This window comes from Neoarius graeffei, chromosome 14, assembly GCF_027579695.1.
Source record: "Neoarius graeffei isolate fNeoGra1 chromosome 14, fNeoGra1.pri, whole genome shotgun sequence".
In the NCBI taxonomy this organism is placed as follows: domain Eukaryota; kingdom Metazoa; phylum Chordata; class Actinopteri; order Siluriformes; family Ariidae; genus Neoarius; species Neoarius graeffei.
Genome location: NC_083582.1, coordinates 22,160,744 through 22,173,017, shown reverse-complemented (window position 1 = coordinate 22,173,017; position 12,274 = coordinate 22,160,744). Strand labels below are relative to the sequence as shown.

The 12,274-nt window shown below is 40.4% G+C and overlaps 1 protein-coding gene across 1 annotated transcript; it reads right to left on the bottom strand.

Annotated features, from left to right (window-relative positions):
- Positions 1–4,034: 4,034 nt before the first annotated feature.
- Positions 4,035–11,363, bottom strand: LOC132898048 (uncharacterized). The gene is made up of 2 exons (XM_060939416.1): positions 7,517–11,363; positions 4,035–6,761 (listed from the first exon to the last, which is right to left on the bottom strand). The coding sequence occupies exon 1, from the start codon at positions 10,407–10,409 to the stop codon at positions 9,411–9,413; it is 999 nt and encodes a 332-aa protein (XP_060795399.1). The 5' UTR covers positions 10,410–11,363; the 3' UTR covers positions 4,035–6,761; positions 7,517–9,410.
- Positions 11,364–12,274: the final 911 nt, after the last annotated feature.

Sequence of the window (12,274 nt, the reverse complement as noted above, 5' to 3'; positions counted from 1 at the left end):
GACCCAGTTCCATAATTATGCTAGTTAGCAAGCTCCTCGCATTTGGCTGTTTTCGTGGGCCATATTGTTTAGCTCCAAGAGGTAGGATATTCAGTCCCAAAACTGAGGACAGTGACCCTCAGCATGTTAAAATTATCATGTCTTGTCCGCATGACGTTCTTGTGGGACATAGGAAAATGCCATGCATGATAAAAAAAAATTAATTTCACATGACTTTATAGTCAGTGCATTTAAATTAACATTCATCTATAATAATAAAGTAGTCAGGGTTGGGCTAGGGTTGGTCGATGTAGAAACTGAGTGTCAAAGAGTGGGCGAGAATTCAAGGTTGGGAATAAATGGTAAACAAAGTCAGAAAACACAAGAAGTCAGGTAGTAATATGAAAAGGCTCGGTATGATCAGGCACGGGGACACAGAATTATCGCACTGAAGGAGTGGTGATGCAGGACTTAAGTAGGGTGGCAATTAGGCACATAATGAGGCACAGGTACTTCTAATATTCAGGACAGACTGGACGTGGTGGTGTTTGGGAGATGTAGTCTAGTCTGGAGATGTTTGGATGCCTCTCTGAACTATGACTTTCAGTGTTGTTACTGACAGAACCCCCCCAGAAGTCCAAATTTTGTGGAGTTGATATAGGTCAAGGTCAAGGTAAACTTTATTATCCCCCAGGGGGAAACTCAAGTGGTCCATATTGCACATCTCCTCAAAACATACCAAAAACATATAGACAGACAATAGACATACCACATTAAAATAAATCTGTGATAAAAGGTGTGATGTTTGATAAAAAATAAGAGATAAACACAAAAGATAAAAACTGTGCGCTACATAAAATAAAATGCATAAAAGGAAATTTGTACAGATGAGTGAACTAAAGTGCAACAGATGTTTTTGGTTTGTTATTGTATAGTCTTATTGCTGTGGGTACAAATGATTTGTGGTACCTCACTGTCCTGATTGGCCTCTGCAGAAATCTGTTGTTAGACCTGGTGCTTCTTAAAAACTTTGGGAACAGAGGATGTGTTGGGTCAGTTAAAATTTGATCCAACTTCCTTAAAATAAGCTCATTGTACAGCTTGAATGCAGATGTCTGGTCCACACCAATAACCTGGCTGGCTGATTTAATGATACGCTGCAATTTTTTGTGGTCCTGTACGTGCATATTTCCATAGACGCAGATTAGCCCAAATGATAAGATACTCTGTAAAAGTGATTTATAAAACAATTGGAGAATACTGCAGTCTAATCTAAAATCACTGAGTTTCCTAAGAAAGAACATCCTCTGTTGTAGCTTCTTACATTTGGTCTGTGCACACTGGTTAAAACACAATCTGTCATCTATCTCTATTCCCAAATACTTGTAAGATGAGACCCACTCTATCTGTTCACCATTAATCTTGGATGGGGAGATAGGTATTCCTTTTTTGCTAAAATCTATCACCATCTCCTTTGCCTTTTTAACATTGACCAATAAAAAGTTGTCTGTACACCACCTAATAAAACCCTGAACCTCCCTTTCAAAACCTTCAACGGATAAGGTGTCAGAATGTAGGAAGCCCACCAGTGCTGTGTCGTCAGCGTACTTAAAAAAGGTATGAGCTGGGGAGGATGCCTGGCAGTCATTGGTGTATAGTGTGTATAAAATTGGTGAGAGAACGCAACCTTGCGATGCTCCAGTATTAATTGTTTTCAGTGAGGAGATGTGAGAGTTAAATCTTACTTGCTGACTGCATTCAGTTAAAAAAGCATTAATTCACAGTATGAGTCTGGGATTTACTCCTAGGTGTAGAAGCTTTCTCACCATCAAATGTGGTTGTATTGTGTTAAAAGCACTGCTAAAATCAATAAAAACAATTTTTACCAAACTCCTTGGGTGTTCAAGATGCTCATACACGTTGTTGGTCAAGGTAAGGAGCGCATCTTCGACCCCCCTCTGGGCACGGTAAGCAAACTGATTGGGGTCTAGAGAATGTGATACCTCAGAGAGAAGTTGGTTTAGAACGATTTTTTCAAAACACTTCATTACAGTGGATGTGAGTGCAACAGGGCGCAAGTCATTAAGTTCCTTGGGTCTGTTGTTTTTAGGCACTGGCACTATTAAAGATTGTTTCCAAAGACTGGGGACCACACCAGTGTCAAGGGACCATTGGAAGAGCCTTTGGAAGGGCTGTGCCAGATCATTTGCACACATTTTTAAGGTTCTGTTGCTGATACCATCAGGCCCAGTAGCCTTACGTGGGTTTGTGCGTCTAAAAAAGGATTTTACCTAATCAACAGAAATGTCCATACTTGCATCCTCCATACCCCTCACTTCCATGCTAATCAAATGCTGCTCTGTTTTAAAATCATGTGTATCAAACCTACAATAAAAATCATTTAACTCATTGGCCATGTCAAGCTCATTGTCTACTGCCATCAGATGGTTCTTAGGCTTGTAACCTGTAACTGTCTGTACCCCCTGCCATGCTCTTCTAGGGTTACTGTTGAAAAAACCTTCAAGTTTGCGTTTATATGCGGATTTACAGTCTTTAATCAGGTTTTTGATCTTTTTCTGTACAGTTTTTTTGTCTTCTGTAGTTCCACCCAATTTAAATAGACTCTTCTTCTGATTGAGAAGTTGCTTTAATTCCGGAGTCACCCAGGGTTTATTGTTGGGGAACATTTTAATAGTCTTTTTGGGTATGATTGTGTCCTCGCAGAATTGTATATATCCGGCAATGGCGAACGCCACATCGTTGACGTCATCTGTTCCATCTGTTATTACATTCCAATCCGTGCTCGCAAGGCAATCCTGAAGTGTGCCAGTCGCGGTAGCAGTCCAGCATTTAACGTCCAGTTTTTTAACTTTCTCGCGCCTGAGCCTGGGCACATAGGCAGGGCTTAATTTAATCATATTATGGTCCAAGTTCCCTAAACTGGGTAGTGCTTTAGAGTAAAAGGCATCCGGTATGTTACCATAACAGTGGTCAAGGCAGGCTTTATCGCGAGTGGGACAAATAACATATTGCTGGTACGTGGGTAAAAGTTCCTTTAGACTGCAAAGGTTGAAGTCTCCCAGCATGAAATTAGCCGCATCAGGAGCCTCTGTCTCTGCCTGCGACACCAATTCATGAAGCAGAGTGGCAGCAGCCTGTGTGTCGGCTGAAGGCGCAATATACACAAGAAAAAGTCTGATTTGGTGTATTTCCCAAGGCAAGTGATAGGGCCTTAGGCACAGCGAAAGCAATTCAATGTCCTTTGTGCAAACTTTGTGCTTCGTTGTTATGTGTGCAGGGTAACAGTACTTATTGTTCACAAACACACACACGCCCCCACCTCTCTTTTTCCCGGAATTTTGATTGCGGTCCATTCTCACCAGCGTGAAGCCCTCCAGGTCAACTGATGAGTCGGGGTCCACGTCCATGAGCCAGCTCTCGGTCAAACAGATGAGGCAGGATTGCCGGTAGTCCGAAAGCTGCTGGCTCGCAGCTCATCCACCTTGTTCCTTAAACTTTGGACATTGCCCAGCATTATCGATGGAAGTGCTTGTCGGTAGGGTTGCCTTTTAATCTGCTCCCGGATCCCACCTTTCCTTCCATGTTTCCTTGCTTTAGAGTTCTTACTTTTGACACAATCGAGTGATAGCAGCGATGTGTCATCCAAGCGAGGGAGTGCAGGAGATGGTCTGAGATTCAGCAGAAATTCCCTTGTGGGTACATTTGGGTAATTGAGTGATCAATCTCATTAAATCAGTCTCATATTAAATTTGAAGGTTAATAATTAAATTGAATCAGTCTCATTTGAATCGTTTGAAGTGAATCATTCAAGTGAATCAATGAATCATTCAAAGTGAATCATTCAAAGTGAATCAGTGAATCATTCAAAGTGAATCATACCATTAATTGTGGTGCTTAATAATAAATTACCAAACAGCTAAATTATGGTATATTCCAAATTATGATCACTTATCATATTACATAAATCATCTGCACCTTTTTTAATTCTTTGGGAGATTGGGCACTTCGGAAATATTGGAACACAAAACACACAGTTTCAATAATAAATGAATTTATTGTAACAAAGATAAAAATGGATAATAGCAGATTGAAATATATACAAACAGTGAGGTGTGTGTGTGTGTGTGTGTGTGTGTGTGTGTGTGTGTGTGTGTGTGTGTGTGTGTGAGAAAGGCCTTGTGTGTGTTTGGGTAGGCCTAGATTAGCTTTGTGTTGCTAAGTAGACAAAAGGGAAGCTAGCTAACGTGGGTTACTGAGTGACCACATGGTGTAGGCCTTAAGGCCTAACAAAGGTTAGCCTAGCTTGCTAACGACAAAAGAATTAGCCGTGTGGCTAGCTAAGCCCCGAGGACCCTGCCTCGTGGAGTTAAAACAAAAGGTGTGTATGTGAGCGTGGGGGGAGGAGTGCCACGTGTTGAGGCCTGGTGGGGCCTGTGAGGCTAATGAAACAAAAGGATTACCTTTGGATGCTAATGTGTGCTAAAAGAAATTAACCATATGCTAATTTCACTAGCTTATAACAGTACTGAATCCACTGAAATCTTGATGCGATCAAGATATGTGTAATAATGAAATTAAAATGTTAGTAAGGAAGAGAGGGCATGCAAACCTATCTATTAAAACCATTGAGAGATTACAACAAAACAGAACTCGACACGCTGCGTGTCTAATAGTGTAAACAAAACTTTCCTGAGTTTAAATTTACACTGTTTCAATAAAAGCAAATTCCTAAGACTAGCTTAATTATGCCCCAAAATGAGTTTTTCACCGTAGTGAAGCACGTGAGTTGCTTCTGTAGAAGGCGCAGAAAACTTCCTTGGTCCGGCGTACGGTCGCAGTGATGAAAAGAAAGTCTCTGATCAACATAATATGCACAGCGCTTCAATCAGGAGGAATTCTGGTCGCTCCTAATTACAAATTAACTGCTTTGACTGCAGTCCGTACGTACTTCAGTCATTCTTGAGATCAGGGACAAAAGGGGTTTTGATTTTCTAAAAATAAAATCTCATTATTTCCAAAACATATTCATATATTATGGTTGCACAAGGTGTTGGGCCTCTTATACAATTTTCGGACAATCTCCCAGGTCAAGATTTTTAACATTATTTTCATGTTTGCGGGGCAAGTCAGAGATTTTGTCAACACCATGAGACACAAAGAAATGTAAAAATATATATATTATTTTAAAGTTTTTCCAGGCATTTTTACTCTTGGAGGTTGCCTTAATCTGTGTCATTCTGTCTGTGTTTTCAAACTAGTAATATTACTTTTAAAAGTTAATTTATTAAGATGTTATTGACTATATTTACCGGTATGTGACTTTATGCATTTAGTTTTTATCCTCCATAACAAACAATGGTATTAAGCAATATAAAGTATACATATTTAATTTGGAAATGCAGTGTTTTTATTGTAACAACTTGAAACAATGTAATAAAATATCCTTTTAAAGAAAAAATTAACTTAACAGTCATATTATGGAGTTGACAAGCTGTTTACGGTGTTGACACACCACTTACGGTGTTGACGAAATAGAAGGGAAATGGAGATAATTTCATTAAACATTTTATTGACATAAAATACCACTTAGGGTTAATCATATATTTGAATTAAAACCTACTTTAAAAACATGAACCAGGCAGTATGCATATTTATATCTTATACAGAGCGAAAAGTCAAATACTCTTGTCAAACAAAATAACATCCAGACATTCAACCAAACAACTGATGCAATAGAACATTGAGTGTGTGTGTGTGTGTGTGTGTGTGTGTGTGTGTGTGTGTGTGTGTGTGTGTGGCATGCACACACATTATCATACAAATATATATGTGGCACTTATTTCTGGTGTGCTTCTCCGTGAGGTTGTAACAAAGAACATTCAGTAACTAAGCCTATGGACATCTGGAAATATTGAACTCATGAAAATGGGTTTAAAGACCTGGCAACAACCGATTGAAAAGTTCCTCATCTATGAAGTCCATAACCTCAGAAGAGAGCTGGTATATGTCCCTGGTTCGACTTGTATGGACTGGTGAGGATGGTTCACTAAGTTTAACTATGACATCAGCAAATTGGACAAAGCAGACATCCTGGTTTCCTTGTTTTCTTTGGAAGCAAGAGTTTGGACCATGAGGGTGAAAAAATTCGACTTGAACATCTCCATGTTCTTCATCCATTCTGAGGGCTTTCGCCAACCACCAGTTATGGTCGTACATGACAGCAAGCCAATCTCCGATGTGGACATCACTAGGCCCTATTGTTGTTGTTAAGCCCTCAGGTGTTCTCTGCGGCTCGTTTTCCATTGCTTCCACCAACATCGCAAGAGGACTCCGTATTTGAGCATGTTCATCACTCTGTATTTGAGCATGTTCATCCTGGTGCTGAGAGATGCTATGGAATTGGTGTGCAACTGGATTGAAACAATGGCAAATTTCTGTCTCGTTACAAAAACACGTAATCTGTCTACAGTAAATCATATTGCGCTGAGCCACAACTTGATGGATCTTTCTTGTTCCTGTGATGGATCGCAGGGGCTGGGCGAGAACAGCATCATAAGTCAAGAAGTCATCATTGGTGATATAGTGTAGGTGGACTCCACTTAGGCAACTGGACACCAGCTGATGAAATGTCATGCCATCCACAATGTCCTGACCTCTGAGAACAATTCTGTCGGCACATCTCTTAACAGTCGCCCCAATGCCATCTGGGGCACCCTTGCCATGGGATGTGGGGAAGAAGTTCCATGTTACATTCTTGAACCCTATTTGAAAAGGAATGGCAGAGAGGAGGAGGAAGTTCTTTTTGTTTTTGTTACTACTATAGTACTACAACACTATGACATAACAAAGACTCTTTAGTCATACATTACGACTTGGTCATTCCGATAACAACAAACGTATAGCAGGGGCCGTGTCTTAATGGGTTAAAATGCTTAAGTAAACTTCAGTATACTTAAGTAAAGTAAGTATATAAAGTAATAATATTGTAAGTATATAAAGTTTATATATATATATATATATATATATATATATATATATATATATATATATATACTGAATTCAGTGTGAGGATGATGGATAATTTTCAATAAATATGAAGTATATATAAAAACTATGCAACACGGATATGCAGAAATGTCATTAAAATACATAGGACATAATACAACTTAAATTTTAATTCATAAAACTGAATTAAATGGGGAAAATGACACACATTTGTCAACATCATAAGGCCAAGGTCAACTCCATAAGACAAAAAATCTTATGGAGTTGACGTTTGATGGAGTTGACAAAGTAGTCTACTTTTCATCATAACTTGTGTTTTTTTGGCAGAAGCCATCTTGTTTTTCACCGGCTACTTGTGGCCTCAATAATAAAGTTAAATAAAGCTTTCATTACAAAAAGAGTCAAATAAATCTTGAATTTTATTGACTATGGTGTTGACACACTATGGCTGTGACACAAAATGGTTTCTAAAAGAGATAGTTCAGGGGAAAAATATAAAATATTAACTTACCAGAGCAGTGGCCTCATGGCATGTGTATCAAGCAGGAAGTGTAAAGGGGTCCTTAGATTGAGAGCTGCCCACAATAATGCCTGATTTTTTTCTAATTTTTGAAAAATCTTATGGTGTTGACAGAAACTCTGGACATGACTTCAATCGCTTAAAAATTACACAAAAATGTTTCTCAAATTGTAAACTTGTGTACAGTTTGAATAATTAATTAGAATACTTGATGACAGTAGCTATGATGTTTATTTTATTTTAAACAATTTTTTAAGTGTTAAGAAACACTTAAACCTGCTTTCGGACAAGGTTTATTTACGGTGCTGGTAACACATTCACTCATGTAAAATAAAATATATGTGTACAAAACCTTTAAATCATACTTTATAGTGCAAATCTGTATTTGTTTTTTTATTTAAGATAATTATGTGACATATTTTATTTACATATTTAACCACAAAAATGAGTTTCATCTCTCGGACATGTTTTGTCCCTTATCTGAAGAATCACTGACTTAATGAATGAAATGAAAAACCGGTTGTAACTCACTGAGTTTAAAATTGTGCGATCTTAGAGTCTACCGTGGCCAAAGGTAAACAAAGAAATCGCGCTAACTCGTGGATCTTGCAAGAAAGAAAGAAAAAGAAAAGACGTCTTTATCTGGTTGCCCGGTGGAGCGTATCTCTTTGTGCGTCCAGACCGCTTGGAATCCGGACACGAGAGAGAGGAGGAGCCAGGAGTTTCCGGGTTTTTTATGCCTTCCTGTAGGAAGTGACGTTGGTGATCCCGCCCAGGCGTGACGCAGGTCAACGCGGAAGTGGGCTGATGGGAAGTGTAGTTTCTTAAAGAGACGGACTGTATTGTACCTACAATCCCCCTTTTGGTCTCAGGGGTATGATGGAGTCGTAGCACTGAGAGCACAGTACTGTACAGTCCGCATGTCCGTAGTCCTTGAGGCAGCCTTGCTCTGCACAGTCCATGGTGTCCTGTGAAAACTGTGTAAACTCATGAGTTCCAGTAAGACAGTTGGAGGCAGAGGCATTTTGGGCATATACTCAGGCTATTTTGGGCATATAATCACTCTAGCTAACTAGGTCAAAGTCACATCTAAAAAAAAAATTAAACATAGAACATGAAACATGTAGTGTTTAATTTCCTATGCATAAAAACAAGAAAAGAGAAGAAATGAAGGAAGGAAGAACAGAAGTATTAGTGTTTGTGTTGGTAAACCTAATCTTCTAGAAAGGTGTTGGCAGTGGGTGGTCTGGCCAGAAAGCATGCGCTACTGCGGCTAAAGCTATCAGGGACGCAGACCATCTTATCCAGCTTGGCGTGTAGTGTTATGTATGGGTTGCCTGGGCAGACCCAGTGGATGTCTTTAGTGGAGGTGCACATCTCTAAGTCTTGTGGATTCACAAAAATGAGGATAGCACTGCCAAGACTATATGCCAGGTGTATTTGCGATGAATACACACTAGTAATAATAGCGGATTTTAGTATTTTATCTATCATGTTATACCGAAGGGTTATTACTTTATTGGGTTGGTAAGTCTGACCGGGAATGTTAGTGTACGCTTATGGGTGAGTGAGGCATACAAGCTAGGTGGACAGGGTGGGCCTAACTGTCGTCCCCCCTTTTGGAGTGAGGACTGTTCAAAGGCTTGATTTGATTGTTATGGAAATCGATATGAGAGCGTTTGATTGGGCCTGGATGTCCTAATGCGATACGCGACGGGGGACAGTTTTCCTATGATCGAAAGGTCCCAACCAGTGTGGTAGGAACTTTTTGAGACTTCTACCGGCTTGGTAAAGTTAAAATATAGGACTTTGTCGCCTATTTGATATGTGTGATGGGAGGCTTTTCGGTCGTAGTAGGCTTTTTGTTCTTTACGCTCGTTTCGATTTATTTTGTTGAGGGGTCTGACCTCTTTTGTAACAGTTCTTTAATCTCAGCCAACTGGGCTTTTAAAGATTCCAGCTCTGAGTGGAACTCACCAGGTTGGTCTGAGTCACTGTGTCGGTCGTCTCTACCCTTATGTTTGGAGTTACGGTCAGAACGCTCCTGCCGTCTCTGGCCAGAGCGGGGATGACGGTCTTGCTGCCAACCGCCTTGTTCCCTACGACCCTTTTCATGTGATGGGCGGTTGCCATAGTCACTGTGGACTTGCCTTCGGTCCCTCCTGGCCTTACCTTGCCGATTTCTCCGCTCACGCTGGTGATGGCTCGGCAAGGGGCGGTTCGGACCGGGATTTCTCCAGGGGGGTCCCCCTTTTGGAGCTTCGCCTCCTTCTAAGGCTAGCGGGGGCTCGTCTGCATCCTGGAGCCTAAGGACTCTGGGTTCATCATCGTTTCCATTTGCGGTTTTGACAATGGTCTCCCAGGTCATTTGGGCTAGTCGCCTAATTTCCCTCATTGAGTGGAAACCCTGTCGACACGTCAGTGCGACTTGAGTCCGCACGCTTGGGTGGAGGTTATGTAAGAAGAGGGATTTGAAGCCTCTATCTTCTTCCAAGCCTAGTGCGCTACTACCTTGGAAATAGGCAGTACGTAGCCGTCTATAATATTCACGAGGCGCCTCAGACCATTTTTGTTTGATTTCTCGCAAATAATCATTCACATTTGTTCTTTTATTTTCCAGATCAAATTGCTCGACATCTTTGGCAAGTAGGTCAATTTGCCGTAAGTGAAGGGTTTGGTGCACGTCCTTGTGTGACCTTCTTGGCTCTTCTGAGCACTCACTATCTAAGCTACTCTGGTGTTGCTCCCGTTTCGCACTAGATTCATAGCCTGATTCATCCGAAGATTGATCAGGGGTACTGTAGCACACTGACCTGAGTGTGCTATGGGTCTGGGCTCGGGATGAGCACAGTTCGGCTCCACCCTGGCTAAACAACGAAGTCATGTAGCGAGTTGATGGAGTTTGGCGGGTTGTCTGGTCCTCGACCAGGCAATCTACGGTGTCCGGTTCGGACGCCTATTCCCGCTCTGAACTTTGGCGCATTGTTGAGGGTCTTTCACGCCCTTCTTGGGGGGTCTGCTCCTCGGCAGCCCTCTGGGCGGCCATTTCGGCTTTCTCTAGCCTTTTGGCGCAATCATCAATGGAGTTTTTCAAAAGCTCACGCTCCCTATGTAAATCATTATTATCAGCTGCCAGCTCGGCGTTGCTGGTGGTCAGCCTTTCAACCTCTCTGCGGAGGCGTCTGATTTCTGAATCAGTATCTCGGAAGTATGACAGGAATAGCTTACCTAGTGCCGCTTGGACACTAAAAGTTGTTCTTTTTGGATCTCTCATATGTTTATTCGAGTTATCTATGTTGTTTTGGCATTCACTCTTACTCATGTACTTAATGTTTGCCTTTTTGGAGGCAGAGCAGTGAATGAGGTCTGCGATGACCTCAAGGAGAGACACGTCTTGAGTGTTGTCTTCAATTTTTGAGACACGAGGGGATGCCATTTCGCTTAGGCTGGCTATTGGATAATTAATTAATCAATGAGTTAATTTATTAATTAATTCTTATTAATTAACATTAACTATGTAATTAATTAAAAAGGTTTGTTTGGAAATGCTATCTCTTATCCTAAGTTATGAATAGGTTATGAGTATTTTGTGATATGGTTATCACGCTACTGTTAACCGTTTTAACACACCTGGGGATATACCTTAGAAGTTGCTTAAACAAACTGATAGTTTATTTGTTGTTGCAACAATATTCAAGAAGTCAACAAACCAATCTCCTCACATGGGGCACCAATTTAATATGTGGGTGCATTTGGGTAATTGAGTGATCAATCTCATTAAATCAGTCTCATATTAAATTTGAAGGTTAATAATTAAATTGAATCAGTCTCATTTGAATCATTTGAAGTGAATCATTCAAGTGAATCAATGAATCATTCAAAGTGAATCATTCAAAGTGAATCGGTGAATCATTCAAAGTGAATCATTCAAAGTGAATCATACCATTAATTGTGGTGCTTAATAATAAATTACCAAACAGCTAAATTATGGTATATTCCAAATTATGATCACTTATCATATTACATAAATCATCTGCACCTTTTTTAATTCTTTGGGAGATTGGGCACTTCGGAAATATTGGAACACAAATAAAACACACAGTTTCAATAATAAATGAATTTATTGTAACAAAGATAAAAATGGATAATAGCAGATTGAAATATATACAAACAGTGAGGTGTGTGTGTGTGTGTGTGTGTGTGTGAAAGGCCTTGTGTGTGTTTGGGTAGGCCTAGATTAGCTTTGTGTTGCTAAGTAGACAAAAGGGAAGCTAGCTAACGTGGGTTTGTGAGTGACCACATGGTGTAGGCCTTAAGGCCTAACAAAGGTTAGCCTAGCTTGCTAACGACAAAAGAATTAGCCGTGTGGCTAGCTAAGCCCCGAGGACCCTGCCTCGTGGAGTTAAAACAAAAGGTGTGTATGTGAGCATGGGGGGAGGAGTGCCACGTGTTGAGGCCTGGTGGGGCCTGTGAGGCTAATGAAACAAAAGGATTAGCTTTGGATGCTAATGTGTGCTAAAAAAAATAACCATATGCTAATTTCACTAGCTTATAACAGTACTGAATCCACTGAAATCTTGATGCGATCAAGATATGTGTAATAATGAAATTAAAATGTTAGTAAGGAAGAGAGGGCATGCAAACCTATCTATTAAAACCACTGAGAGATTACAACAAAACAGAACTCGACACGCTGCGTGTCTAATAGTGTAAACAAAACTTTCCTGAGTTTAAATTCACACTGTTTCA